Consider the following 12,485-nt stretch of genomic DNA (forward strand, 5'->3'; position numbering starts at 1 on the left):
GCTATCCTAGTGGATGTGAAGTGGTATCTTGTGGTTTTGATTTGTGTTTTCCTAATGGCTAAAGATGCTGAGCATCTTTTCAGTAGTTGGCCATTTGTGTATCTTCTCTGAAGAATTGTTAAGATATTCAGATTCTTTGCCTTATTTATTTTTATTTTTTTTAACGTTTATTTTTGAGGGGGAGAGAGCAGATGAGGGAGAGGCAGTGAGAGGGAGAGACACAGAATTTGAAGCAGGCTCCAGGCTCTGAGTTGTAAGCATAGAGCCTGATGCAGGGTTCATACTCGTGAACTGCGAGATCATGACCTGAATGAAAGTGGGATGCTAACCAACTGAGCCACCCAAGCACCCCTTAACTTTTATTTTTTATTTTTATAATTTTTTAATTACTTTTTTTTTTAAGTAAGCTCTATACCCAATGTGGGTTTGAACTCATGACCCTGCAGCCAAATGTCACATGCTATACCAACTGAGCCAGCCACGTACCTCTGCATGGGTTATTTATTGGGTTATTTTGTATTTGAAAGAGTTCTTTGTATATTCTGGATACAAATAGCTTTTCAGAAATGTGATTTGCAAATGTTTTCTTCTTTGCTACTACTCTTGAGACCTGGCCTGTTCTGCTAGGATGCTTTCCTTTTTCACTTTGATCACCAGGAGCTGAGAGGTCAAGTTTAAAGGGAGTAGTCAAGAAGGGAGATTTGGGATGCTACTTTTTTTCAGGATTATCTGCTAGCATTTAACCTCCTTCCTTTGTTCATTCTAATAACTATTTATTGAGAGCCTACTAGGTGCCAGATAACTGAGCTAGGTAGTGGGTAATAATAGTGAGCAAGATCAAATATGTTTCGTGTTAATAGGCGGTTACAGTTTTGTGGGTAGGAAACGTTAATCAAAGAATCATACAAATGTGGTAAGTGCTGCAAAAAAAAAGAATTCTGTCATAGCTGGTGCACTAGAAATAGTAGTGATGGGAAATAACTGGATCAAAGTCCTACAGATTTCATATCTGCCAGGGACTCCCCTTTTCTCTCTTAGGCTGGTGATACCTAGATGTTTGATTAGCTGTTCCCATCCTACTCGATTCCAGTTTGGCCCTTGGCAGAAACCTGCCATGCATTTGCTTAGCTACTCTGTGTCCTGTTCAGTAATTTGAGGAAGGCTTTTAATAATTATTTTGGATCCACTTCAAGAAGGTAAATTAACTTGAGTGTTGCAGAGTTACTTAAAATTCCCAGAAATTCTCTATTTTATAAGCTTGTTATATATGCAGGTCTAAATTTTGAATATTGAGGCATTCTGCCTTGGTAGCATACAAGGGAAGATCAGTTTTTTCTTGCAGAGAAATTACTTCATTTAACATTATGAAAAGTGTAACATCATTATTGATAATTTGGAAAACCACTGAAAACATAATGTAATTTTGAGTCTTATGGTTTACATAGATTATGTTTAATTCTGGGAGGAATGGTCAGGTTTTCTATGAGAACACTGATTACTTTTTACTTTTCTGTGTGTGTGTGTGTGTATGTGTGTGTGTTTCCTTATCCCCAGGAATCTCTGGAGGAAAAGCGGAAGCGACAGCGGTCTGAACGCTTGGAACGGATTTTCCAACTTAGTGAGGCTCATGGGGCCCTGGCACCTGTGTATGGGACTGAAGTCCTGGATTTCTGTACCCTGCCCCAACCTGTTGCCAGCCCCATCGGCCCTCGTTCTCCTGGCCCCAGCCACCCAACCTTTTGGACTTATACCGAGGCTGCCCGCCAGGCTGTCCTGTTTCCCCAGCAACGACTAGACCAGCTGTCAGAAATCATTGAGAGGTTGGCAGGGCTAAGTGCTAATGGGAAGCGGGTCTTGGGGCCTCTGAGTGGATATAGTGGTTAGGGCTGGTGAAGGTGCACTTCTGGGGCCTTTCAGAATTCCATCTTTTATACCGCTTGCCTTCTTTTTTCACAGGTTCATCTTTGTCATGCCTCCTGTGGAGGCACCACCCCCTTCCCTGCATGCCTGCCACCCACCTCCTTGGCTGGCCCCGCGTCAGGCAGCCTTCCAGGAGCAATTGGCCTGTGAGCTCTGGCCCCGGGCTCGCCCCTTGCACCGTATTGTGTGTAACATGCGCACCCAATTCCCTGACTTGAGGCTCATCCAGTATGATTGTGGTAAGTTCATTGGCCAGTGAGGATCCCTTCATCTTTTTCCCTGTTTTAGTAGGAAGACTGCTATATTAGAGGACTGCTGTGCATAAGGTCTTTGTGAATTTCATTAAACATTAGACAGATGTTCAGGTTATAGTTATAGACAAGATGGAGAAATGTAGGCCTTATGCTGTATTCTTGGCATTCATGACTGATGAAAGTTGAAAAATGTGTGCTAACTCATTTATTCATTTTGAATATTTTGTGAGTATCTGTTGTATTTTGGTAACCATTTGGGATACAATGGTAGATAAGATAGTGCAAAATAGAGTTTTCAGATTCATAGGGACAGGTGTGTGATGGTACAAGACTGCATGGTAAGTAGTAAGTTTTCTTTTGGGAAAACGCAAGGAACTTTTTTCTTGTCTTTGGTTAGGATGCATTTGACTGCAGCTAAGAGAAAACTGACCAATAGTGGCTTAAACCACAAGGACATTTATTGTTTACTTAATGAGAAATTCTGAGAATAGTGGCATATGACTGGTTCAGCCTACTGTTGTCTTCATGGACCCAGGCACATTGTGGTCTTCTCCCTTGCCTGTCATCCTTAGCTTTTATCTTTGTGGTCTCATGTTTATTCCTTTATGATCCTGCCATTGCTGCCAAGACTCCAATGAGCACAGCAATGCTTTGAGCAGGAAGCAGGGGTTGAGATGAAAGACTCTTAGCAAGTTTCCTTTTTTTTTTTTTTTTTTAAGGGGTGGGGGGGCTAAGGAGAAAGTTCTCCCCATTGACTGTGCTTCACAACTTAATGGCTTAAATTGGGGCATTTGCTTATCCCTAAATTAATCACTAAAAAAGGAAAAATGGCAAAGAGAAACTGTGGCTTATTTAGACCAGTCATGATTTATCTTTTAGGGTTGGGGTGGGGCTTGTTTTCCCTGGGATCAAGGGATTTCTGCCAGGTGTCCACAGTGTTTAATCAGGTTCTGTTAAGTAAGACTGTCTTTTGGACACAGTAGTGAATTGTTTATGTCACAATGCTGCAGAGATAATTCTTTCTTTTTATTTAAACTATTTATTTTGAGAAAGAGAGAGCATAAGCAAGGGGGGTGGAGGGGAGAGGAGAGAAAGAGAATCCCAAGCAGGCTCCTCTGTCAGTGCAGAGCTCCACAAAATGAGATCACAACCTGAGCCAGAATCAAGAGTTGGATGCCTAACAGACTTGAGCCACCAAGGCGCCCCTGATATTTCTGTAGTAAAATGTTTGGAGATTTCCTAAATGCCTTAGAATATCAGATAAATTTTTTTATCAGTATGTACTAATATTTTTTTATTAAAAAAAATTTTTTTTTTGAGGGCAAGAGAGACAGAGCATGAGCAGAGGAGGGGCAGAGAGAGAGAGAGACACACAGAATCCAAGGCGGACTCCAGGCTCTGAGCTGTCCTGCACAAGCCTGACGTGGGCTCAAACTCACAGACTGTGAGATCATAGTCGGATACTTAACTGAGCCACCCAGGCGCCTTTCATTAAATATTTTAGTAAAAAAATAATTTTGTAACATTTGAACCTCTTTAGAGTAGATTAATTGAAAGTCTGTTCAAAGCATTCAAAATGACTAAATGGAAACCTTATAGAAGTTACTTTTGTGTCTGATGGGAGGTTGAACTAGATATCCTCTCTTCATGGTTCTGATCTCAGTGCTCGTAATCCCTGTATGTAAGCCATGACTGCCAGCTGATTTTGTTGACATCTGTCCTATAAATCTGTCTTGTGTTTCAGCTGGCATAACTCAATGTAGTACTTAAGGATCTCCTGCTCATACACAATTGAGGGATCCTTTTTTCCCCCACGTGTCTGTATGTTAATCCTACCTCCGGTTAGACCCAGAAAAGTTAGGTCCAAGAAAGGAGCAGACCAAAGGGGACTTTTTTTTTTTTTAATGTTTTTATTTATTTTTGAGAGAGAGAGAGAGAGAGAGAGAGAGACAGCATGAGCAGGGGAGGGTCAGAGGGAGAAGGAGTCACAGGATCTGAAGACAGGCTCCAGGCTCTGAGCTAGCTGTCAGCACAGAGCCTGATGCAGGGCTCAAACCCACGAACCGAGAGATCATGACCTGAGCCAAAGTTGGACGCTTAACCGACTGTGCCACCCAAGCGCCCGCCCCCCCAAGGGGACTTCTTAAGGGAAGAAAATAAAGTTAAATACTTTTGATCTCCTAGGCTAATTGACACTCTGACCTAATGGTTTTATTATCTTTCAACTACAGCCTTTCAGTACTAAGTGTTCTTCCTATTCCAGCTTATAGCAGGTTTCCTATACCCTTTCATATCTCTTTAGGAAAGTTGCAAACATTGGCAGTGCTATTGCGACAGCTCAAGGCAGAGGGCCACCGAGTGCTCATATTCACCCAGATGACTCGAATGCTGGATGTATTAGAACAGTTTCTCACCTACCATGGCCACCTCTACTTGCGTCTGGATGGGTCTACTAGAGTTGAACAGAGACAGGTAACCCAGGCATCTGCAGCCCTTAAAGGCTTACCTCAGCTACTCTACCCCAGAAGGGGTCCCACCAAGCCTTGGGTCTGTTTTGGGGGTTGTGTCTCCTAATGTTATCTTTTTTCTTTTTCTCTAGGCTTTGATGGAACGATTCAATGCAGACAAACGCATATTCTGCTTTATTCTTTCAACTCGGAGTGGGGGTGTGGGTGTAAACCTGACAGGAGCAGACACTGTTGTTTTTTATGACAGCGACTGGAATCCCACCATGGATGCTCAGGCCCAGGATCGCTGTCACCGAATTGGCCAGACCCGAGACGTCCACATTTACAGGTATTGCCTAGTCTCCCCTTCCCTTTGCATCCTCTTTCCTGATAAGAGTTTTGTTAATGTATTTGGCTATTTACACATCCTTCATCACTCCCTAGACTTATCAGTGAACGGACGGTGGAGGAGAACATCCTAAAAAAGGCAAATCAGAAGAGAATGTTGGGAGACATGGCCATTGAGGGAGGCAACTTCACTACAGCCTATTTTAAACAGGTACTAAGATCTTCCAGCCCACAGAGGTGAGAATTGCTCCCGCTTATTAAAGAGGATGCATTGGCCTCTACCTGCCTCTTCAACTAGTGGCACCTCTGATTACTTCTAAGAGCCGCCGTCTCATAGTGGGCCCAGCCTTCCATTGGCTGACACTTCTTCCTCTGTTCTCTCCAAAGCAGACCATCCGAGAGCTGTTTGATATGCCCCTGGAAGAGCCGTCTGGCTCATCTGTACCCTCTGCCCCTGAAGAGGAGGAAGAGACTGTGGCCAGCAAGCAGACCCATATCTTGGAACAGGTGAAGAAAGAGTGGGCAATCTCTAGATTGGAGCCAATAGTTATGATGTCTATTGTCTCAGTCTGTTGAGCTTTTATGGGGGGAAAGGACATTTTTGCTGTTTCCCAGATTACTGTTGACTCACTCTTTTCTTTCTTCCTTCCTCCCTCCCTCCCTCCCTCCTCTCTTCCTTTCTTCCTTGCATCCTCTCATCATTTCTTTCTTTCTCTTTCTTTCACACATTTATTTTTGAGAAGAGAAAGATAGCAAACACACGTGAACAGGGGAGGGGCAGAGAGAGGGAGAGAGAGAATCCCAAGTAGGCTCCTTGACTGGCAGTATAGAGCCCGATGCGGGCTTGATCTCACAAACCATGAGATGACCTGAGCTGAAATCAGGAGTCAGAAGCTTAACCAACTAAGCCACCCAGACACCTCTACTGTTGGCCTTTTGATGGTTGGGAGTAGATTGCTTATTGGTTCACAAGATTTCATAGAAAAAAGACAGGCTTCGGACTTCTCAGTTATAAGTTTGAATTCTAACAGTACTTCTTAATAATTGTGTTTGTTAAGTCAAGTCTGTTTAATCTTCTGAGTCTCACTTTCCACTTTTTTTGAAAGCTAATGAGAAGAAAGTAACTGAGGTTGAAATGGCATAGTGGACATAAGAAGTGCTTTCTATGTGGTGTAACCTCTTATTTTTCAAACACCAATGCATAGTAGAATCACTTGGAAAGCTTTTTGGTTTTTGTATTTTTACTTTTTAAAGTAGGCTCTATACCCAACATGGGGGTTGAACTCATGACCCTGAGATTAAAAGTCTCACATTATACCAACTGAACCAGTCAGGCCCTCCAAAAAACTATTTTATTTATTTTTTAAAGAATTTATTTTTAGATAGGCTCCACGCATACTTGAATGTGGGGCTTGAATTCATGACCTTGAGATTAAGAGTACCATGCTCTACTGACTGAACCAGCCAGGTGCCCCTGAAGAACTTTTCATTTATTAAAATATTTTTTGTTACTATTTATTTTAATATTTAAAAAAATTAATATATGTTTATTTCTGAGAGAGAATATGCTCCTGTGCAAGCAGGGGAGGGGCAGAGAATCCCAAACAGGTTCTGCACTATCTACACAGAGCCTGACGTGGGGCATGATCTCACAAACCTTGAGAATATGACCTGAGCCAAAACCAAGAGTCAGATGCCTAAGCCACAGGACCACCCAGGCATTCCTTAACAGGTTTTTTCTTTTTTTTTTTAATGTTTACTCACTTTTGTGAGACAGACACAAAGCATGAATGGGGGTGGGACAGAGAGAGTTGGAGACACAAAATCTGAAGCCGGCTCCAAGCTGTCAGCACAGAGCCTAATGTGGGGCTCGAACCCACAAAATGTGAGATCGTGACCTGAGCCACAGTTGTATGCTTAACTGACTAAGCCACCCAGGTGCCCCAATATGTTTTTTTTTTTAATGTTTGTTTATTTCTGAGAGAGTGCACACATACAAGTAGAGTGGGGGAAGAGCAGAGAGGAAGACAGAGGATTGACGTGGATTCTGCCCTGACAGCAGATAGCCCAACATGGGGCTTGAACTCACAAGTCATGAGATCATTACCTCCCCAAGCCACTCCCTTGGCTCCCTGAGGGGTTTTTAAAGGATTGATTCCTAAGACCCTGTCTCACAACATACTAAATTGTGATTTTGGGGGTCAAGGGCTGGGCATTTATACTTTTTCAGAGGTAGATCTTTAGAACTGCAGGGTAGAGATCATGGAGATGTTTTTTCCCTACTAAGTGCCTTCCCCTCATTGCTGAGCATACTGTAGGTTCCATCCCTTGATGACTTTGGTGTGAGCTTTCTGGATATTCATTTCCAGGGAAAGATAAGATGTGGATAGTGTGTTGCATCTCAGTACAAAGAAGAATTAGGGAGTTTTTGTTATTTAAAGCTTTCAGGGACTACTGGGGTGTTTTTGGTTTTTGTTTTTTAAGTTTATTTACTTTAAGAGAGTGAAAGAGCACCAGTGGGGCACGGGCAAAGAGAGAGCGGGAGAGAGTCTAAACAGGTTCTGCACTATCAGCACAGAGCCCGATGTGGGACTCCAACTCACAGACTGAGATGTGACCTGAGCTGTAATCATGAGTTTGACAGGGATGCATGGGTGGCTCAGCCGATTAAGCGTCCGACTTCAGCTCAGGTCATGATCTCACAGCTTGTGAGTTTGAGCCCTGTGTTGACAGTTCAGAGCCTGGAGCCTGCTTCACATTCTGTCTCCCTCTCTCTCTGCCCCTCCCCTACTCACGCTCTGTCCGTCTCTCACAATAAACAACAACAAAAAAAGAGTCCAACACTTAACCAGCTGAGCCACCCAGGCTTTTGGGACTGCTTTATAAAATTATTTTTGTTTTTATAATTCATGTATTTATCTTAAGAGTGCACATGCATGAGCAAGGGAGGGACAGAGAATTAAGCTCCACACCCAGCATGGATTGAACTTAGAGTTCAGTCTCAACCATGCAATCATAATCTGAGCCAAAATCAAGTTGGACCCTTAACTGACAGCTGCCCAGGCAGCCCTGGGATAGCTTTTTTTTTTTTTTTTAATTTGTCTTTGAGAGAGAGGGAGAGACAGAGTGCAAGCGGGGGAGGTCCGGGTGGAGGAACAAGAGAGACAAGGACACAGAATCCAAAGCAGACTCCAGGCTCCACCGTTTGTGCAGAGCCCAATGTGGGGCTTGAACTCCTGGACTGTGCAATCATGACCTCAGCCAAAGTCAGCTGCTTAAGCGACTGAGCTAACTAGGCAGCCTGGGAATTTTTTTTTTAAAGGAGATCTAAGGCTGACCTCAGTGGAAAAGGAAGCAGGCCTAAAAGTTTCTAAAAAAACAGTTCCTTTGTCCCTGGTGACACCAGGTCAAATTCCATCCTATGTGGAATACTTCATTGCTTTGATAACTCTGAGGGCCCAGAAGAGAGTTGAGTTCTGTTGTAAACCTAGTTTGGTGTCAACTCGATTTCAGATTTTTGCCAGATTGAACCACAGGATATAAAGTTCTTTAATTTTCATGGTTTTTGCTTCTCCACATCCTTGTAGGCACTGTGTCGGGCAGAGGATGAAGAGGATATCCGTGCTGCCACCCAGGCCAAAGCTGAACAGGTGGCTGAGCTTGCAGAATTCAATGAAAATGATGGATTTCCTGCTGGTGAGGGAGAGGAGGCCGGCCGACCTGGTGCTGAGGATGAAGAGATGTCCCGGGCTGAGCAGGAAATTGCCGCCCTTGTAGAACAGGTCAGTGTTGGACCCACTAGTTCTTAACATCACCCTTCACAACTTCCTCCTCTGGACCTTGTGAGACTTTTCTGTCTTCTCTGGTGAAAATAATCAAGGGTGCTGGGCCCTGGTTGCCGGGTTCATCACCATTTCTCCTTCCCACAGCTGACCCCCATTGAGCGTTATGCCATGAAATTCCTGGAAGCCTCACTGGAGGAGGTGAGCCGGGAGGAGCTCAAGCAGGCAGAAGTGAGTATTTCTAGGGGATGAGTATGGAAGTGGGAAGTTGCTGCTTTTTACCCACTCCCCAATCTGTTTGCCTCCCTCTGACCCCCCACCCCCCACCGTTTGGGCTCTGTTGTTGGTAGGAGCAAGTGGAAGCTGCCCGCAAGGACCTGGACCAAGCCAAGGAGGAGGTGTTCCGCCTACCCCAAGAGGAGGAGGAGGGGCCAGGGGCTGGGGATGAGGTTTCCTGTGGGACTGGTGGAGGCAGTCACCGGCGCAGTAAGAAGGCCAAGGCCCCTGAAAGGCCAGGGACTCGCGTCAGTGAGCGTCTTCGTGGAGCCCGGGCTGAGACTCAAGGGGCAAACCACACTCCTGTCACATCCACCCATCATACTCGCAGCACTTCCACACCCCCACGCTGCAGCCCCGCCAGGGAGAGAGTTCCCCGGCCAGCACCTAGGCCTCGACCCACTCCAACTTCAGCTCCTGCTGTAATTCCTGCCCCAATCCCTGTTCCAATCCCAGCCCCGATCCCCATTTCAGCCCCAAATCCAATAACCATGCTTCCTGTTCATATCTTGCCTTCTCCTCCACTTCCCCCTCCACAGATTCCTCCCTCTTGTTCTTCCGCCTGTACCCCTCCTCCTGCCTGTACCCCTCCGCCAGCTCATACCCCACCTCCAGCCCAAACCTCTCTCTCAACTCCTTCCTCCCCTCTTTTGCTTGGTCTACCTTCTGTACCCATCTCCCCCCCAGTCACCAACCTGCCCTTGGGCTTGGGGCCTGAGACAGAACTGTGTGCACAAGCATTGGCATCCACCGAGTCCCCGGAGCTGGCTGATATGGCCAGTTCCGAAACTTCCCCACTTACTCTTGTGCCCCCTAAGGATCTGTTGCCAGTTGCTGTTGAGATCCTGCCTATATCAGAGAAGAACCTTTCTCTCACCTCTTCTGCACCTAGCCCAACCCTGGAGGCTGACAGCGTCCCCAACGGTCAAGAGCAGGAAGTGCCAGAGCCTGCTGAGGGGACCATCCTCACAGTGCTGCCTGATGGTGAGGAGGTGCCCTCCTGTCTGAGTGAGAGCAATGGGCTGGAGCTCCCACCTTCAGCAGCATCTGATGAGCTACTTCAGGAGCCATTGGAGGCTGACAAGAGCTCAGAAGAGCTGGTGGAGGCCCAGACCCCAACCTCCAGCCCAGAGAAGCCGCAGGAACTTGTTTCGGCAGAGGTCACAGCCCCGTCAACCTCATCCTCCACCACCTCCTCACCCGAGAGTCCTTCACCTGCCCGGCCCCCTCGGCGTCGCACCAGTGCGGATGTAGAAATTAGGGGTCAGGGGGCTGGTCGGCCAGGGCAGCCTCCAGGCCCCAAAGTGCTTCGCAAGCTTCCGGGACGGCTAGTGACTGTGGTTGAGGAGAAGGAACTGGTGAGACGACGGCGACAGCAGCGGGGAACTGCCAGCACCCTAGTGCCTGGGGTCTCTGAGACTGGTGCCAGCCCAGGAAGCCCATCTGCCCGCAGCATGTCGGGGCCAGAATCCTCACCTCCCACCAGTGGGCCCTGTGAAGCTGCTCCCCCATCCACACTGCCCACCCCAACCCAGCAACCCTTCATAGCTCGCCGTCGCATTGAGCTGGGGGTGACCAGTGGGGGCAGCCCAGAGAACGGAGAAGGGGCACTTCTTGCCATCACCCCTCCTGCTGTGAAACGTCGGAGGGGGAGGCCCCCCAAGAAGAACAGGTCTCCAGCAGATGTTGGGCGAGGGGTGGATGAGGTACCTTCATCCACCTCTAAGGGAAAAACCAATGGGGCTGACCCAGTCCCTGGGGCTGAGACCCTTATTGTTGCGGAGCCTGTCCTGGGCCCCCAGCTTAGTCCTGGGCCCCAGCCTCTTGGACCCCAGCCAATTCACAGACCCGAGCCCATCATCCTATCACCTGTGGAGAAGAGAAGGCGTGGGCGGCCCCCTAAGGCACGAGATTTGCCCATTCCTGGGACCATTTCCTCTCCAGGGGATGGCAACTTAGAGAGCCGGACACAGCCACTCCCGCTACCACCTCCCCTGCCACCACTCCCACCGCTTCTAGCCTGTCCCACTGCTACTGTCGCCAACACTGTCACCAATCTCACCATTTCAACATCCCCACCCAAGCGGAAACGGGGTCGACCTCCCAAGAATCCACCATCACCTCGGCCCAGCCAACTCCCTGTCTTGGACCGTGACAGCTCTTCTCTCCTCGAGAGCTGTGGATTGGGGAGGCGGCGACAACCCCAGGGCCAGGGGGAGAGTGAGGGTAGTTCCTCTGATGAGGACGGAAGCCGCCCCCTCACCCGCCTGGCCCGCTTGCGGCTTGAAGCGGAGGGAATGCGGGGGCGAAAGAGTGAAGGGTCGATGGTGGTGGCTGTAATTCAGGATGACCTGGATTTAGATAGTGGGCCAGGCAGGTTAGAATTAACACCTCCCATGGTCTCCTTAGCTCCCAAACTGCGCTCGACCCGGCTGCGTCCAGGGTCTCTAGTTCCCCCACTAGAGACTGAGAAGGTGCCTCGAAAACGGGCAGGGGCCCCAGTTGGCGGGGGTCCTGGGTTGGCAAAGCGGGGCCGCCTACAGCCCCCAAGTCCCTCGGGACCTGAGGGTTCTGTAGAGGAGTCTGAGGCTGAAGCCTCAGGCGAGGAGGAGGAAGGGGATGGGACCCCACGTCGCCGACATGGCCCCCGTCGACTTGGTGGGGCCACCAACCAAGGGGACCAGCGTATCCTGCGCAGCAGTGCCCCCCTCCACCCGCCTGGCCCTACCATTAGTCACAGAGGCCGAAAGGCCAAGACGTGAATGGGCTGCCCCTCCACCTAGGCTTTCCGCCATGGCCCCTCTCCCTCCACAACCAGGCCTGACTCTGTTAACCACTACTTGAAGTCTTGAGGGGGAAAGCCTCCAGGGAGACATAGGGGCCTTCTCCCTTCTTTCCACCAAAGTAGGGGGTAGGCAACTGGTTGTCATGGAAATGGGGCTCTTCACATACTCCCTTCCCTTCCACCCCACATGGCTGGGCAGTGTTAAGGGTGGCAAGATAGTCTCTGTCCCCACTCCCTTGTACTTGATTCCCCAGCTATCTTTCACAGCCCCCACACTTAGGGGAAGGGGGAGGGGCTTCTCTCTACCATGAGTTTTTTTTTTTCTTTTTTTTTAAGAAGAAAAAATAATAAACTTAGTTTCTGTATGAGCATCCGCGTAAGGAGGCTTCTGATTTTCTGGTCTGGTGGAGGGTTGGGTGGGAACTTGGGCATCGTTTTCCTCCTCTCTTGTTCTTGCCAAAACCCTAGTACCTGATCTCTAACCCAGAATTATGTATGTGTCTTTGAGGTAGAAATCACCCAAGAGGAGGAGAGATTGGCAGATCTGATCTGGTAGGGTGCCTTTCCCTAAAGTTTAAGTTTTAAGTCACTCCAACTCATACTTTTCCTCTCCTCCTATTCCTTAGTTCTGGACTTCCCCTCAGGGTTCTCCGAAGCCTCAGACTTTTCCCTG

General features: G+C 47.8%; 1 protein-coding gene and 1 non-coding gene across 6 annotated transcripts in view; one reads left to right on the forward strand and one right to left on the reverse strand.

The window, feature by feature from the left end:
• SRCAP (Snf2 related CREBBP activator protein) overlaps positions 1-11,813 on the forward strand; it is a 35,220-nt gene extending 23,407 nt beyond the window's left edge. For all 5 annotated transcript variants that reach the window (XM_029947763.1, XM_029947767.1, XM_029947768.1 and 2 more), the window contains exons 25-33: positions 1,555-1,820; positions 1,957-2,159; positions 4,477-4,646; positions 4,774-4,970; positions 5,066-5,180; positions 5,357-5,476; positions 8,557-8,751; positions 8,899-8,982; positions 9,102-11,813. In XM_029947763.1, the coding sequence (XP_029803623.1) occupies positions 1,555-1,820; positions 1,957-2,159; positions 4,477-4,646; positions 4,774-4,970; positions 5,066-5,180; positions 5,357-5,476; positions 8,557-8,751; positions 8,899-8,982; positions 9,102-11,789 (4,038 nt within the window). In that variant the 3' untranslated portion in view covers positions 11,790-11,813. The remainder of the gene's footprint in view (positions 1-1,554; positions 1,821-1,956; positions 2,160-4,476; positions 4,647-4,773; positions 4,971-5,065; positions 5,181-5,356; positions 5,477-8,556; positions 8,752-8,898; positions 8,983-9,101) is intronic.
• TRNAK-UUU lies at positions 6,233-6,305 on the reverse strand. The gene has a single exon. It is a non-coding gene; the product is annotated as a tRNA-Lys (tRNA).
• Positions 11,814-12,485: the final 672 nt, after the last annotated feature.

This window comes from Suricata suricatta, chromosome 8 (assembly GCF_006229205.1).
Source record: "Suricata suricatta isolate VVHF042 chromosome 8, meerkat_22Aug2017_6uvM2_HiC, whole genome shotgun sequence".
NCBI classification, from domain to species: domain Eukaryota; kingdom Metazoa; phylum Chordata; class Mammalia; order Carnivora; family Herpestidae; genus Suricata; species Suricata suricatta.